At 44.4% G+C, this 16,726-nt stretch overlaps 1 protein-coding gene across 2 annotated transcripts in view; it reads right to left on the bottom strand.

Annotated features, from left to right (window-relative positions):
• The window catches only part of thoc2 (THO complex 2), a gene marked incomplete at its 5' end in the record, with an annotated part of 30,921 nt that extends 19,477 nt beyond the window's left edge, over nt 1-11,444 (bottom strand). For both annotated transcript variants that reach the window (XM_084449580.1, XM_084449581.1), the window contains 15 exons: nt 1,830-1,931; nt 2,385-2,515; nt 2,609-2,647; nt 2,948-3,143; nt 3,386-3,558; nt 4,638-4,793; nt 4,959-5,051; nt 5,457-5,617; nt 5,920-6,053; nt 7,089-7,210; nt 7,761-7,831; nt 8,087-8,138; nt 9,835-9,926; nt 10,318-10,373; nt 11,359-11,444. In XM_084449580.1, the coding sequence (XP_084305706.1) occupies nt 1,830-1,931; nt 2,385-2,515; nt 2,609-2,647; nt 2,948-3,143; nt 3,386-3,558; nt 4,638-4,793; nt 4,959-5,051; nt 5,457-5,617; nt 5,920-6,053; nt 7,089-7,210; nt 7,761-7,831; nt 8,087-8,138; nt 9,835-9,926; nt 10,318-10,373; nt 11,359-11,444 (1,664 nt within the window). The remainder of the gene's footprint in view (nt 1-1,829; nt 1,932-2,384; nt 2,516-2,608; nt 2,648-2,947; nt 3,144-3,385; nt 3,559-4,637; nt 4,794-4,958; nt 5,052-5,456; nt 5,618-5,919; nt 6,054-7,088; nt 7,211-7,760; nt 7,832-8,086; nt 8,139-9,834; nt 9,927-10,317; nt 10,374-11,358) is intronic.
• Nucleotides 11,445-16,726: the final 5,282 nt, after the last annotated feature.

The following is a 16,726-nucleotide window of genomic DNA, read 5'->3' as shown; positions in this document are numbered from 1 at the left end:
GCTTTTAACGATTCCTAGAACAGGACAGAGAGACATGGGGAGGCAGCCTTCAGTTTCCATGCCCCTCTGGCATGCCTCTGGAATACCCTGCCAGAAAACCTAAGAATGGCTGAAACTGTGGGAACCTTTAAGTGAGATCTTAAGATATAGCTTTTTAATCTCGCTTTTATCATGTAGCTATACCTGTTATAATTAAATCTTATTTTTACTCTCATTTTTTTGTTTTCTTTTATCATATATTATCAGTCCTGCTTTATTTTCTTATTATTTGTACCCTTTACTAAAACTATATTTTTATAGTTTTTTTTAAATATTTTATCTTTTTTTTTATTTTATTTTTTACATTTTATATTTTCTTATTCTGTAAAGCAGAATTGCTTGTATGAACATGAGCTATATAAATAAAATTGACTTTGACTATACCAACACACTACCAACATGTAATCTTTGTATTTCTCAGATAGTATAAGATTTGACCGGGACAGCATCCAAAACATGTGTACTTCTGCTGGGTGCAGCGGTAGCCGTGGTGATGGGAGAACACAGTGTCTGAACCTCCATACTGACACCACAGAGCCCAGCGTTCCCGAGAGAAAAAGAGCCTGAGGGCGTTTCTAAAGTAGGCACCCACACCAGCCCACGCCTCACTGCTATGGGTGTGTGTTTATGCCTACGCGGACATTTGTCGAGGGCTGGATTTAATGAAACATTACTGACCCAGTTAGTGCCACATTTCTGTGAAGCCTGTTAGTAGATGTGAGCTCGCCTCTTGTATTAAATGAAGCCATGTAAGGAGCACAATAGTCCGAGCTGTGCCAGCCTAACAATTACCATGGTAACCACAGCTGCCTGTACGCTTCTCAGCACCCACATCAAACATCAAACGCACGCACGCACACATTTTCTGACATGTTTCCAATGGCAACCACTGTAGGTCATTAAGGAGCTGAGTTTCTCTTATGTGGAAAACATTTCCATAGGCTTTCATTATTTAAACACTCCAAGTGAATGTACTGACAGAATATTGTACTTGGCCTAAAGCCCAGTTCACATACAAGATTCGCAACGCGACAAAACCGTTTTAGAATGTTGCAGAGGAAAATTGCAGCGGTGTGAATTCCCCTGTCGCAGGTCGGCTGAAGCTGGCTGATTGAGTCTCAAGAGATTCGACTTGTCCAATTGCAAGCAACAAGTTTTAGAACGTACCATAATGTCAAGGCCATTGTTACGATTTTCTAACCAATCAGCGACTGAACAACTTGTGCCCGTGTGCTGGCGCGAGCGTGTTCACAGGCTCTCTGGGTTCACGCGAGGGCTCGTAGGCTACCGGTTAGTTAGGAACCAGTAACGGCTAGTTCACGTTAACGAGAGGCTACTGTACATTGATTTTAGAACAGAAAAGGCAGACGATCGCGGAATAGACTAAACAAATGCGGACAAAATATAATAATAACGGGTTGCTGGATAAGGAAATAGGTTGAGTGACAAGAGACGTTGTTATGGAAACGGTAAACGGTCTCCACTCGTTGCTTTGGTGTGAATAGTTAGAATGTTGCAAAGCACAGTTTTGGGTTACTGTTGCAGGTGTTGCAAGTTGCAACCAGTCTCGTTGCGAATCTTGTATGTGAACCGGGCTTAAGGAGCATAGCCGGACGTCCGCATGTGGTGAGAATATTTGGAAAAGTCCCAAAAAAAAAAAAAAAATAAATAAATAAATAAAGGAACCCATGGGTAGTGGGTGCGTGAACTGAGACTCGTACGCGGCCGGCACACAATACGGGAAACGTGTGGTAGGAAGCGAGGCGGTTAGGCGTAGCGAGGTGACTCACTTCATGATGTATTTGGCTCTGTCCACAGTCTGAGCTTTGACCTTGACCAGCAGTGGGTGGCTGGTGTACGTCTCGTTCTTCCACTGCCCGTACAGCCGGTACCTGGGGGACCGCAGGGGGGAGAGGGAGGGAGAGGGAGAGAGAGAGAGAGAGAGAGAGAGAGAGAGAGAGAGAGAGAGAGAGGTGAGTGGGAGGAGCTCTGCCATCTCTGATATGCCCACAATGAGGGCAATCTGAGGATAGGAGTGCTGTTCAAATACGAACAGCAGAGCGCGGCTGGGGATAGAATCAAACCCACACACTCCCCATTTCAGAGCGGGTGGTCTCCACGGGCGCAGGATTGAAGATTCTTCTCATTGCATTTACATTACATTACAGTCATTTAGCAGACGCTTTTATCCAAAGCACTAGCGCTCTCTAGAGAAGTGGCTAATAGCATAGCGTTCTCCAAATACGTCACTGAAAAGGTACTGTTAGACATGCATGCATGGCAGTGGCTTGTATGATACCGTGTGTGTGTGTGTGTGTGTGTGTGTGTATGTGTGTGAGACTCACCTGTGTTGGTAGGGGAAAAGTTTGAAGAGGCCCCAGAGTTCTTCGGACATGCAGGCGTTGCACTCCATCAGGGACAGGGAGGGGAGCAGCACCTGGTCTGCGATGCTCAGGAAGCAGCTGAGCAACGTGTCCTAGGGCGGAACAGGAAGCTCATGAACAACCAATCACCTGTGGGTATGCTTGTTATCAACGTCATATATCATAATTCAAGTTTGATGACTTACCATTTTGTCTTTGACTTCATTTCTACCATCACTTTGGTACTAAGAAAAAAGATCAAGATTTTACATTAGTCATTTAGCAGATACTTTTATCAAAAGCGATTTACAATCATTGCATTTAACGTAGGTAGTCAGTGTACTACTACGTGCCAGAACCCAAGTGCATCTCCTTTCCAAACAAGTGACTAAGAGCATAATCTAGTGTTCAGGCAAGCTTTTTCAGGCCAGCTAAACTTTTGTTTAGTTTTGATCCAACTAAACTTAGTGCAGCTTAGAACTAAACATCGATCCAAAATCAGATTGGGAGAATGCGGTAGGGGTAGATTGATGAGGGTCCAGTACCTCTTTCATGAAGCCCTTGCCTAGGCGCACAACCTTGGCAAATAGGATGGGGTCGTGGGAGAGGTGGGGGCCCAGGTAGCAGAGCATGCGGAACGTGTCCCTGCGCAGGTCCTCGAAGGTCTCCGCCGGCCGAGGGGCCCTCTTGTTCCTCAGGGGCCTCATCACGCAGCCCTTGGCCCCTTTTGGGACTCCAGCCCTGCGGGGGACACACCGATCGGTCAGCACAGCCTCCTTTAGAGCCCCGCTCAGGGTATGTGTGTGTGTGTGTGCATGCGTGTGTGTGTGTAACTGTGTGTGTGTGTGTCTGCTAGCTCCTGTGCATCGTTGTTCGTTGGCGTGTGACGGCGGGACAGTGTGCACACTCCAGCCTGCCGTGTTAATGGGTGCGAGTGTGGCCCCTCCGCCGGCGTGTGGAGGGGTTGGTGGGGGAGCGGGCACCTGCGGTACAGCGGCTCCACGGTCAGGTGCAGCAGCTGGCACAGCGCCAGGGCTATGGCCTTGTGAGAGGTGGCGTAGAAGGGGGGCATCTGGTCCATAATGCTCTGGGCGTGGTGCCAGTCGCCGATCCTCAGCAGCGCCTCCAGCAGGCCCAGCTTCTGGTTATCAGGAGGCTGGGGGGTGGGGGAGCAGCACGGTGAGTGTGTGTGTGTGTGTGTGTGTATGTGCGCTAAGCAGTGGTGGTTAGTCACTGAGCAGTAGACAACTCTAACACAGGCTGTAGTGTATGACTACCAGTTAGATGTGGGATCCCCCACTGTACCAAAACCCCATTAAAGGGGGTTACAGAGGATTTGTGAACATAAAGCTCTGCTTGTAAATCCTGGGGCACGTCCCCCCCCCCCACTCGTCCCCCAGCGTGGGAGGGGGTCTGTTCACTGGAGAGATTCCTCATCCTACATTCGTCTGTGACAGTGACACAACCAACAGTGACATGGCGGAGTAACAAGGCAGAGCTGTCAAGAGTGAGGCTGGGAGCCGAGGACAGACAGACATCCTGAACTTGCAGTATCACCATGACGATATGTGATGGACAGATATTCTGTCAATGTGATGGACAGACACATACTTGACATATTCAAATTGTCTATCCAAAGAAAAGTGGATATCTTAAGTTTAAGAGGTTTTTTTTTTGTTTTTCTTTTTTAAGAACAGTAAAAAGAACTATTGGCTAATATTGCCATCCACAGACCAAACCATTTGTTTATTCTGCTTGTCATCTTTAACACATTTGCTCAATTTAGCATTGGCATGACTCAGCTGTCCCCATTCAGAGTGATGTGATCTGACAATCTGGAGCTTGGGCTGGAGGCGGGGGTTATTTTAAAATCGTCACCCACAAAAGCCTTCAGTGTTGCTCTTCATTAATGTTGGTATGAGAGGGGGAAGGAGGTGGGAGGGGTTCGACGTGGAGCATCTCTGCATGTTTAACACGTCTGTGTCCTGCTTCCTGCTGTAGCTATGCTGGACTTCCAGCTCATCAATCACTGCCAGGTCCTTGGCAGCCACATCACACAAGGACTGGATGACTGACGGCTCATTAGCAGACATAAAAATACAGGCTCCTCCAGTCCTGGTTTCCCGAGGAAATCTCATATTCAGGAGCTGCCCTATAGTACAGACAAGGTCTTGCCAGAGAGCGCTTTAAAATTCTAGAACTGTGTTTCAAGTGAGGCGTGTGCGGAATCTTTACCTTCTCGTTCTTCTCCTCCTCTTTCTCCTTCTCCCTGTCCTTGTCCTCGCTCTTCTCCGAGGGCACCACCACCATGGTGAGCTTGCGTGCGATCTGCTTGGCCTCCGTGATGTCGCGTTTGTGCTCCTCTACGATGCTGGCGTCCAGCGGCATCAGCTGGGGGGGGGGAGAAGGCAGACAGAGGACAGAGCACAGCCCCGGAGGACGCTCAGTCAGAGACCAGCTCACAACGCCACGCAATGGCCGTATACACTCTACGGATGTGCTGCACGCGATAGCATACGGCGAGGTCAAGCATAGGGCGAGGTCAAACCTCCTTACATGCACATAGAGGTCCTCCAGCTCTATCAGGTTGTGGTGCAGGAGGGCAGCGGCGATGTGGTAGAGGGACTTGGGGGTCTCCTCGTTGGGCTCCTGGGAGGGGAGGAGGAGAGTCAGAACGGTCTTCTGGTCATGAAGACGACTCGTACATGACAGCCTGCTGCATTCCGGTGAGGTGGAACTAGAAATTTAGCTGGTTGTATTTTAACTTACACAAGTGGAGACTCAAATCAGCAGATATAGATATCTTATCAGCAACTTAACTATTCACATCAGGTTTGTTTGCATCGTTTCCCCCCTCCATCATTACTGAGTGAGAATAGCTGGATAAAATTAATTTGGAACCCCCCCAAAAAAGACTAAATGTCTCATCAACAATACCGTAAACTTTTTTTGTGACACTGTAGTTGCTTATGGACCTCTCTGCTTCCTGGACAGCTACACTAGCTCCTCTTAAACACCTTAAAATTGCCATTTCTCTGCAGAACGGAAACTCACCTGGTAGAATTTGAATTTGAAGCCCAAGATGTGGCAGAGGGTGAGGGGCTCACACATGTAGGACTTGATGAGGGGCAGGAAGAACTCGTCCTGGTCAGAACGGCACTCGTACACCTCCAGGATGATGTCCAGTACACGGTTGGGGTCCAGGTTGAAGCATCCTGAAGCAAAGGAACATCACACGTTGTACACCAATGTAACAGAAAAAAACTATGGGACATAATATAAGAAATGTAAATGTAACCCATTTAAGGGGTCTTGTCTGCTTCTGATAGAACACAATATACATCAGTTTTAGTCCACATTAATTTAAAGTCATTGCTTTCAGGGCTTATCCGAGAAAATGAGTCATACCTTTCATTGACCACCCAGGAGACTTAAGTACAACTGAGAGGAGCTGTGTGTTTCTAATGTGTGGCTGTGGAGAATGGGAGGTAAAGAAGACAGAGCAAATGTTTCATACCTATCAGGGACTTGATGCTCTCCAGGACGAGGTGGCTGGTGATGCTGCCTGATAGGTCCTGGCCAAGCTCGGTGATCAGCTTGGCGTAGCCCTCGTTCTCTTCTCTCAGCAAGTTGAACTTCTGCTGCTTGTAACTGACAGTGGAGAAGGTAAACCAAACAATGCATTAGAGTGGTCACACTGATCCAACTCATAAGCATGAGCTTGCATCTTCATTGTATAGCTTCTGCAAACACAATACAGAGTAGTAGAAACCTCATGGGAACTTAACTCGCTGTCTGAGTTAGTCGCTGTCTGAGCCAACAAAGTGCCATCAGTTGCAATAAAAACAACAGCTATATACTGACGTTATAGGTGGCTAGCTGCCATGTTCAACCACAGATGGTACTGGGTAAATGGTCATGTTTTCAGTGCTTCAGCTAGGGGCTATGGTGACGACGGGATAGGGGCTGGAGAGGTGATCTCAGGTAACAGCCCCTCCAGCAGAGTCGGCACAGCTGAGTAACTATGGGCTCCCTGGGCCTGAAGATAAAGGATGGCTAGCTCCAGTCCTGAAGGACAAGTGACACTATGTGGCTGTTTGTTGTTGGTCTTTACCACTGTCCCTAATTAGTTAAACAGTCCATTCCATAATTAGATATTATTGACACAAAAATATTGCAGAGAAAAAAACATGTACAAGTCATCACTACAGTGTTTGTTATGTGTTTGGCCTAGTCTCGCATAGCCAGACCTATCTCCACACTTTGTTTTGTGCTGTGCCAGCGCTGGAGAAAGGTCTGACTGCAACCCATTATCGTTCTGGCATAGGGGGGAAAAACACTGTATTTCTTTAAACCAATCACAAACATCTTGGGTGGCGCTAAGCCTGTTTTTTCCCCCAACGGTGCCCGTGCACAATAGTGTCAGGGAATTGAATCTGATTGGCGCCTCTGAAATTGAGCAGCACGAATGAGAGGTGGAGCTGCTGGAGCTGCTGCCTCCGCCACCCGACCCCGGATAAGCGGATGAAGATGGATGGATGGATGGATGACGAATGAGAGGCTTATTCCAAAAATCTACATCTTGGTAGTCAGACTAGCTTTGACCTATGTAACTGGAGTATTAACCCCTGTTGAATAGGACTAGTTATCCTCCAACTGTAGTCACCAAGGCCACAATCCACTTACAATAGTTTGGTCTTGATTTTGACGATTTTCTGGTTGAACTGATGGGCTTGCTTAATGAGTCCCAGGGACTCAAGGGTTTCTGGGTCCAGCCTCTCTTTCAGAATAGCATCTGGCACAAAGAACTGAAGGGGGAATACACAAACAAGTAAGAGATTACTAAAGCATCTTATACTGTATACAGTAACAGAGGATAACTGATAGATATGAGATATGATTATGACAAGATTGTGGCCCCGCAGCAGTGGAATCAACTGCCCACTGACGTCAGGACAGCAGAGTCGCTGCCCGCAGGCTCCAAACTCATCTCTTCAAGAAGTACAACAAGTAGTAGTACACTGACTTTGCGTACAACAATTAGTAGTACACTGACTTTTCCTACGTTAAATGTTATTCTAATTATTCTAAGTCGCTTTAGATAAAAGTGTCAGCTAAATGACTAATGAAATGCATTTACCATAATGGCCTTAATCGAAATTGAGAATTACAGTGAACACATAAAAAAAAATGAGTGGAATTTTTCTAATTTAAGTTACAAAAATGTTTAATAATGTGGGTGCATGTTTGGGGCTTCAGTGGGGACAAGAATGAACAAAGGCTCAGCTTTTCTTGGACAATACTGCCACCCAGTGAGTCTTGGGTATCAACGTGCTTTTATTTTGAGAAATGACTTACCAGGCAAGCGCCCACCAATTGAGTGTAATGGTCACGCTTGTTCTTTTCCTCCATTGCACCTGTCTCTATATCTGTTTCAAAAACATTGCAAAATATATTACTCTCTAGGAACACAGGGCATTCTACTATGGCCTTATGGGAGTGTGGTTGTACCCAAACCCACAAACCGTAAGGGGGATGCAGACTGAATTTACCCTGGTAGATCGAATTCACCCCTGCTGCTAGATCATAGCTTGCTCTTAGTAGGCTCATAGTGCCGAAGTGACACACTGCAGCTTTAATTTCCAAAATTTAACATCACGGTACACATGGCTTCAAATACATACCCAACATACTGAAAACATCTGCTAAAATGGATGGCATGTCATCTCGCAGTTCCTGCAAATCAAATCAGATACCCAGAGAATTAAACAGGATTTCCTGAGCAAACTCTACATTCTGCTGATACATAACCTTGGGTTACCTTTAAAAGCATAAGGTTGTAACAACCGTAAAACAAATAGTTTAACTTCCCAAAATGTCAAAGACAGTTATTCAGACATGCATGTGTAACCAATGTCTGTCTTGTCTGCATTGTGTTTGCAAACACTGTGTCTCAAACTTTGGTCGTCTGACTCCCAACAGCTGTTAGAACTGGTTTTGGGTTGCACCTATACCGCGACCCTGTTATTCCCACGGCTGTCTGTTTGCGCGCCTTGGTTTTGACATAATGCATGATTTTACAGAAAACTGAAATGAAACTTGTTTCTTATCTGTTTGAAATCATTAACTCAAATAATTTACTAAATGAAAAGGCCAGTTGTATAAACTTTTTATTAGTACGAAATTACCTGTACAATGGGTCATTTCGGCCATGGTGGCCGCAGTCAAATTCAAATAAAAATGTTCCCTGTAAATATGTAATGTAAAAACAACAGATGTCTATGTCCACGCTGGTTAACGGTGTCTGCTATGACTGTAATGTAGCCTGTAGGAAACGACTGACAATTTGTCCCATACAAAGGCTAAACTAGTGCTAAAGTCACGTTCCCTGAAATCATACTGTAGATGTCATAAATTCATTCATTTATTCATTCATTTAAACCTTTATTTAAAACTCAGAAAATCCTTGACATGGCTTCTTATTCATCTATCATTATATAGACGAAAGCCTTTATTTTGACAGGGAAGAACATATTGAGACCAGTAGAATAATTATTAAAGTACAGTAAGGAAATTACTGATGAAGTTTTGTTATTACTTTAATATGCAAACTATTATTAATATGCAGGCTATGCGAAAGATAAGGCCTACCTTTTATGTCACTCTGCTGCTGTAACACCCAAATCCCCCATGGGGATTAATAGTCTTATTTTATTAATAAAATAAGACTATTAATCTTCATATAGCAAAGACAAATTCTAAAAACGCATGATTATAATCCTATCCAGCGTTCACAATGAATGAATGGTCAAGCTATTTGAATGACTTTGATTAAAGGCATTCCGATGTATATTGCTTCGGCTATTTTAAACGCATTCATTCACATTAGCAAATATTTAAAGTAACATTTACAGGACAATATGACCGATTATAAACTATCCAATGTTCATTTGATATTAATCCAATGTTGTAATGGCCAAATTAACACATCCCTATAAACGATTAATGGTATTAACACTTGTTATATTAAAAGCATTTGGCTATTGCAATGGCATTAACACATATTTAAAGTAGTATTTACAGGACAATATGACCAATAAGCTATAACCAATAAGTTATCCAATGTATCCAACGTACCAAGCAATCGAATTGCGAATAGCCTGGCTCTGGAATGGCTCGGCTTTAGGGGGAGACTGTTCAAATCAGCTACACCACCGAAAAGCCACCTATTCGGTGAGGCAGCCGGACATTATTTATACTAGTGGAGTGAATTTATCCAACTCAACTAGGATCCACATGTTCCTGTTGGCCATGTTTGCTCTGCCCTGATTAATCAACGAGAGCACCCTACACCCTTCAACACAGGTAATGAAAAAGTAATTAACAATGACAATCAAAAACTTAAGATAAAGAGGTTATCACATGGCCTCACCATCATGTCACCAAGTACGCTAGCAGCAAGGTCCAACTTGAAGTTCCCCTGTACGACATGCCAGCAGAGTTCATACAGGGCAGCCTGTATATCTGAAGAATGTAAAGGCATGGGGGAAGGGGGTTACTCCAGTGCCGTATAAACTTAATAAAAATCTAACCACTCATGTGATGCAGACTATATACAATGAGACAGTGCCTGACCATGTTCTCACAGATAGTTTTAGAATACATTAAAAGCTAGTATCAATGGTTAGAAGAGTTGATTAACTTTTCCAAGCTCCCGCCTAGGATAACCATTAGGTAACTTACCACTGTGAATATGCTTAATGTACATCTCAGATCACTCACACCTTATTTGAATAACACATTCCAAATGATCTGGTAGAATTGGCAGGGAGATAAGCAGTGACCAGACCAAAAGAGATTGTAGCTAGATGGTTATAGATTCTTACTGCAAGAGAGTTGAGTTTTCGTCTCTTACCTCTTATCGTGCTGTCATGATTCGATGTCTTTGTTAGATCCTTACATAGCTGAACACTGTGGAGAGATGAGCAACTCTTATTAACAAACATTCACTCAGTTCTCCTTCAATTACCAGACTAAACATACCATAGTGATTCTTAATCCTTTCTTGCCAAGGCAGGGGTGCATATTGTTGTATAGCCATGCACTGCCTGAAGTATACAATGCTGGATAGCTCTCTAGCACTAGCCATTAGGCTAGAACAATAATCAAGAGCCCCGTAACAGCAAGGGGGAGCAGGTCAATGTGATGAATACTTAAATCAAGACAGTAGCAACTAGTGAGCTGCTAGCTTTAACGAACGTATTATTGTTGCAGTTAGCTAACGTTAGTCTAGCTTTCTAAAGCTAGCTAAGTAGTTAACTTAGCAGATACACTAATGATGGATAGCCTTTGTATAGCCTAACGTTGGCTAGCTAGCTAAGTTGCTCGCAGCTAACTATTAGAAGCTAGCTAGCTAGCAAGGTAGATTGATAGCAAGGGAGCTGTTTCCCTCCACATTGCTAGCAACTACCGTCGAACTTGCTATTAGCTTCCAGGCTATCTCGTATCTGTAAGATACAGAGTGGGTCGTGAAGAGCTGGCGGCGCGGAGTTAGCTACGTTACCGAGCTAGCGTGCATGACCTGGTCGCATGCATGGAACCAGCTAGCTGCTAACTAGCTAGCTACTTACAACCTAGCAAGGCAGGTTCTCAGCTCGCCAACTAGCAACACTGACTAATTCATATTTAACTAATTTGTTGACTGTGTCTAACTTTTTATTACTTTATAACGTCGCCATTTGTGAGCTAGCTATAGCCAGGCTTTTCTCATGTGGAAATCGTGGGTAGCTAGTTAGCCAATAGGCTAAGTTGGCTAGCTAGCCAGCTAGTTCACATTGCGAGATGACAGGTTTGTACGAGGATAACAACAAAACCAGTTGTTTGGCACAACAACTAATGGCAAACCCGAAATACCAAGAGACCCTTTTGCACAATCAAATCATACAGTTCCACTTACAACTCGTGTTTTCCAGATTTTTCCCAGTTTTTGATCCAATCAGCAGGGATGGTAAGTGTCGCCATCTTCCCTACAATACCACACATAGCCCGGATGTCTTGCTGAATGCACAGGGTCATAGAATGTAGTTAAGCCTTCTACTAGTGCATCGTTGGCTCCAAAGTAAACCTCTGTCTCCCCTTGCAAATAAGCTGAAAAAACATTATGTACAGTGCTATACTGTATGAATTTAGGATTTCGTGTAACGACCAGGGGCCGGGAACCTTTATGATAGTAAGAGACCTTGCAACTGGATGAAAACGGCGAGTTGGAAAGATGAAAAACGTGGAAAATTCTTCAGAAATTATCATAATTTTTCGTTTATTCTCTGCTCTCACGATGTTACCAAATCTTTTTTTATGCAAACAAATACCAGCAAAACAGATTTCAAACAACTTTATAACGTGTTTATTGCAATGTGTTCAGCTAAATATTATGATAAACAACTTTAATAGAATTAAGTCTAAGACCAATTCTCATAACATTTGCATCGTTAACATTTGATGATAATACCAATATTATAGAATATACTAATTAGGCTACATCTATCAATGCAATTACAAAGTAGTGTGGTGAAGAGAAACAGGACATGCCATCATCCCCCTCCACCCAATGTGACAATCTCACTTGCTCTACTTCAAAGTTTCATGTTGCAAAGTAGGATGCCTGTGAACAAACAGTGAAAACAAAGTATGCAGGTCAGAGGCCTTGGGTAACATGGGCTAGTGGAGGAGGACCCAAGAGCAGACACAACAGGCGTCGTTGGGGCATGTTTATTGGTCAGGCAAGGGTCAGGCAGGAACGTGGTAATCGGACAGGCAAGGGTCAGGCAGGAACGGGGCAGTTAGACAGGCAAGGGTCAGGCAGGAACGTGGTAGTCGGAGAGGCAAGGGTCAGGCAGGAACATGGCAGTCAGACAGGCGAAGGTCAGGCAGGTACGTGGTTCTCCAGTCAGGCAAGGTTCAGCCAATGGCAGGGAGGTCAGACAAGGACGAAAGAAAAAAACGGTGAGGTAGGGTTTGGATAAAGGCAGGTTTAGATTAAAGCTAGAGATGTGATACCCACTAGGTTGGTCAATGATCTGGCACCGACTGCTATGTAGCCCGGCTTCTTAACCTGGCTGAGATGGGTTGATTGGAGATGCCAGGCAGGTGTGAAGTGAGAACACTCCGGGCTTGTGGCTGAAGCTGATTGGTGACATCAGGCAGGTGTGGAGTGGCAGCGCACCCGGGTCATGGCTGAGACTGGTGAGAGCACAGTTCCCGCTGCGCCCTCTGGGATATACCAGGACAACTTGACTCAGAGTCAGAGGGCGTGGTAGCCTGACGAAGGCGGGGCTGGCGAGGTGGGGGTGTGACATTTTAGCTGTATTGTTGGACAGTGGCACCTTGTGACTTGGCCTTACTAAGTAAATTTGTCATAAAAGTTCCCGACCACTGGTCCAACGTTACACAAGATCCTAAATTAATAAAGTATAACAATGTTAGTATTCCAACATATGAGCCTAATGACTCTCTGGTGTAGGAGGCAGTGCCTGGCCAGGACCATGGCAGAGACATTTGGGTGCAGAGGGTCGGGTGGAGAGGTGCAGGTGAGTGAGCCGGACGGAATTCTGGTGCAGAGGACAAATTGCAGAGGTTCTGATGCAGAGGGTGAGCCAGAGAGGTTCTGGTGCAGAGGTTTGGCGACAGACTACCATGAAGAGAAAGATGCATCAATAACTGAACTGTTGAGGAAATATCTGAAAGCAATCAGTCCTAGTTGTACTGCTCATCCAATACTCACTAATGTTGCTCATATAGGTCAGATATGCAAATAGCCTATCAGTACCAGGCATTCCATAACTATACTGACCCAGACAGATCTCACAGGCCACACTGGGCCTTATGCTAACCAGCCGGGCCTCTCTGTACACGCTGCAGCCTGCCGTACCTGCTACTCTTCAGTGCACAAGTACTGTCCAAATTATTCACTGCACTGGATTACAGGACACAATGTTTGAAGTAAGAAAAATTCAGATCAAAATCTCTCAATGTATGGTGTTGAAATAAACAAAAACATGTTTACTTCGCTTTTAAACGTGTGTGGTTTTGTAAAGGTAGCTCTGTTCATATATTTTCTGATAAGGGTTTTTCACTTCCTGCTTCTGCTTAGGCTCTCTATTAGTATTAGGGTAATTCTAGATTTAACTAACAAGTGTTAGGCATCAATGGATTTTTTTCATTTGTGCAACTAAAGTTTTTCATATAAAAACATTACAGACTAGAATATTTTAACAAAATTCATCAATTTATTAGAAAAAAAAACATATTCTTATTATAAAATACATTGTATTCATTCAAGTTTATTGTGCTAAATAAAACATGGACAACTATGTCCATCCCTTCAATTACCTCCTCATATACATGTTATATTTGCCAGAGTAAAATTTAATGTTCATGGCTAATGTGTTAAGGTTAGTTAGCTACCCATCTATAGCTGTAGCTAATAGCTAGCTATTTAATGCATAGTGCTATTCAATAAGGCTCAATAATGGCTGTGACAGAAATAATACCTGACTACTGACTCATAACATATCTTATATAAAGAGTAAATAGCTTTAAAATGTGCCATTCTGAAGGTAAAACACATACAATCCAGGCTAGCTAGCAAGTAAACTGACGATCTCGCGCAGTGTGTTTGCTGAACTGAACCAAACTGTTTACTTGTTCTCATGCTTTGGTACCATCATCAGTGCTAAAGTCATGATGGAGCGCGGCCACAGCAAGGGTTTTGGATTTGTGTCTCTGTCCTCCCCTGTGGAGGCCGCCCAGGCCACCGCAGCGATGAACGGACACATCCTGGCCACCAAGCTCCGGTACATGGCCCCGGCCCAGCCCAAGGAACAGCGACGGGAGTACCTAGCCAACAGGTACATGCAGTGAATGGCCATCATGCATGCTATGCCCAACACAGAGATCAACCTGCCCGCACTGCCCTCTGGATCCTCCATGGCTGCCATCCCTCCGACGTCCATCCAGTGTGTTTCCGCCCAGACCGTGGGCCCTCGTCCGACCTCTGCTCCTACAGCCCCTGTGCGTCCTGCTGTCCACCTGCTGAGCAAGGAGCCTCGGACAGCCTCCATTCTGGCTGCCATTCCACCACAGCAGCGGAAGCAGATGCTGGGTGAGTGTAGTGGTCTGGTTGACTGTTCACTGGTAATTGTCTGGTTCACTGCCATTGTCTGCTCCACACTTAAAGCCCCTGTAAAGATTGTGCCCCCAGTTAACTTAAATTAGCCTTCCAATTTTCCCCTCAGAACACAACATGGATCCTTGATCCATCCAACACAGGACCATTTCTGGTTACCAAAAGGCAATTAGCCCCCTTAAAAGTGTATATTCCATATACTGTACCATGTAAGCATGGTCAGCCAAGTTTATCTGGTTTTGTACAGGCTTGGACCTAGACCAACCCTCTATTAAGACCAGACAACTGTTTATTGCCAGGCCCCTGTAAAGGTCAGGATCTTGTTATTTCTCAATATCCATACTCAATTTTAGACAATAGCTGAGCTTAAGAGGGAGAACCTCAAGCTCAAGCTCAGAATTTACTTACATAACATGAGCAATGAGCAAAGAAAATATTTGATAAGCTTCATTTACTTTCTTTTCATTAAAACAGAAAACTCCACCTCTGATGGCCTCCCCAACAATTGACGATGAGGTCAACGACCTAGCGCTGCAGCTGGAGACTAAGCCGAGCCCCCCTCACCTCAGGGAGAAAGTGAAGACAGGATTTTGGCCATGTGTTGCCCCTGCACCAACTCAGGGCCAGCCTCTGAGGAAGTATAGACAGACAGGGCACTCCTGTTCCTACATCTGTGAGCCTGTGAGTGCCCATAAGCCCGCTCCACCTCTGATGGCATCTCCAACACTCCAGGATCAGGTCAACATCCTAGCACTGCAGCTGGAGATCAAGCTGAGCCCCCCTCGCCTCAGGAAGAATGTGAAGACGGGGTTTTGGCCATGTGTTACCCCTACACCAACTCCAACTATGGGCCTGGCACTGAAGGCAGAGGGCAAACTTCAGAGGAAGGAGAGACAGACAGGGCACCCCTGCTCCTCCACCTGTGCTCTGAAAGGCTCGGGACGACCTGCTCGTGAACAGGAATGGGGTGAGGTCAAAACAGCCTGGACAGAAATTTGTTTTTGATGCTCTCCAGGTAGTAGCTGTGCAGGTAAAAAAAAATGTTAATTTTGTGATTTCAGATCTGAAGGACATTAACGTCCAGCTGAACCCTGCATTAGTAAGCAAGAGCGTCACTATTCAGCTGGGTGCTGCCCCTTCAGCTTGTAAAGGTATCTATCTATCTATCTATCTATCTATCTATCTATCTATCTATCTATCTATCTATCTATCTATCTATCTATCTATCTATCTATCTATCTATCTATCTATCTATCTATCTATCTATCAAGTGAGCGAGCGAGCGAGCGAGCAATCTATCTACTGTATGATATATGATATAAAGTTCTTGGGTGAATTGCACTGTCAGTGAGGACAATCCACTGAAAATCGTACTGTTGTCTGTTCTGACAGATTTGACAGATCCAGTTTCGGATGCTCGCCTGACGATGCTGTGGGACAGTGCACACACACACACACATGTGCACACATTTGTAAGAGTAATAAGAAAAGAAAAGAGAAAGAAAACAAGACTGGAAATTATATCCATTTTCCACAGTCACAATCCCCTACAACAGAGAAAGGCAACATCAAATGACTAAATACAGACAAATAGCAAGGTTACAGGAAAACTGGTTTGCAGTAAAGATATAGTAGATATATGGAAGATGATAGGGTCCAATATTTTTGAAGGAAAGGTCCCAAACATTTTAGAAAGTGAAGCATACTGTACATGAGATGTATTCTTTGGAAATACACTACATTATAAAGTTTTGACACAATCTTTTTGTCGGAGCAGCATCCTTAAGCCAAACGAGCATGATATTTTTCCTGGCGGAAAAAGACAGTACATTGAAAAGTCTGTGGTGTCTGACATTTGTGATATGACCATCCGGAAGACCAAGTAGGAGGCAAATGGGGTCTAGCTCTATTCGAACACCAAAAACAACACACAGCTACTTCACAATGCCAGACTAGTAGCTTTGTATCTTTACACATGACCAGAAGCAGTGAATATAATTGCCTGTCTCAGAATCACATTTACAGCAGAGTGGAGACGCAATAGCATCCATTTTGTTTTTGAGAGCAGGAGTTATACGTATGTTTGCAAAGGATAATTTTAAATTGAGTAGACTTAGTTCGATTAAAAATAGATGTTTCC

This window comes from Borostomias antarcticus (genome assembly GCF_949987555.1).
Source record: "Borostomias antarcticus genome assembly, chromosome: 15".
NCBI lineage: Eukaryota > Metazoa > Chordata > Actinopteri > Stomiiformes > Stomiidae > Borostomias > Borostomias antarcticus.
This window is presented reverse-complemented; position numbering and strand designations above follow the sequence as displayed.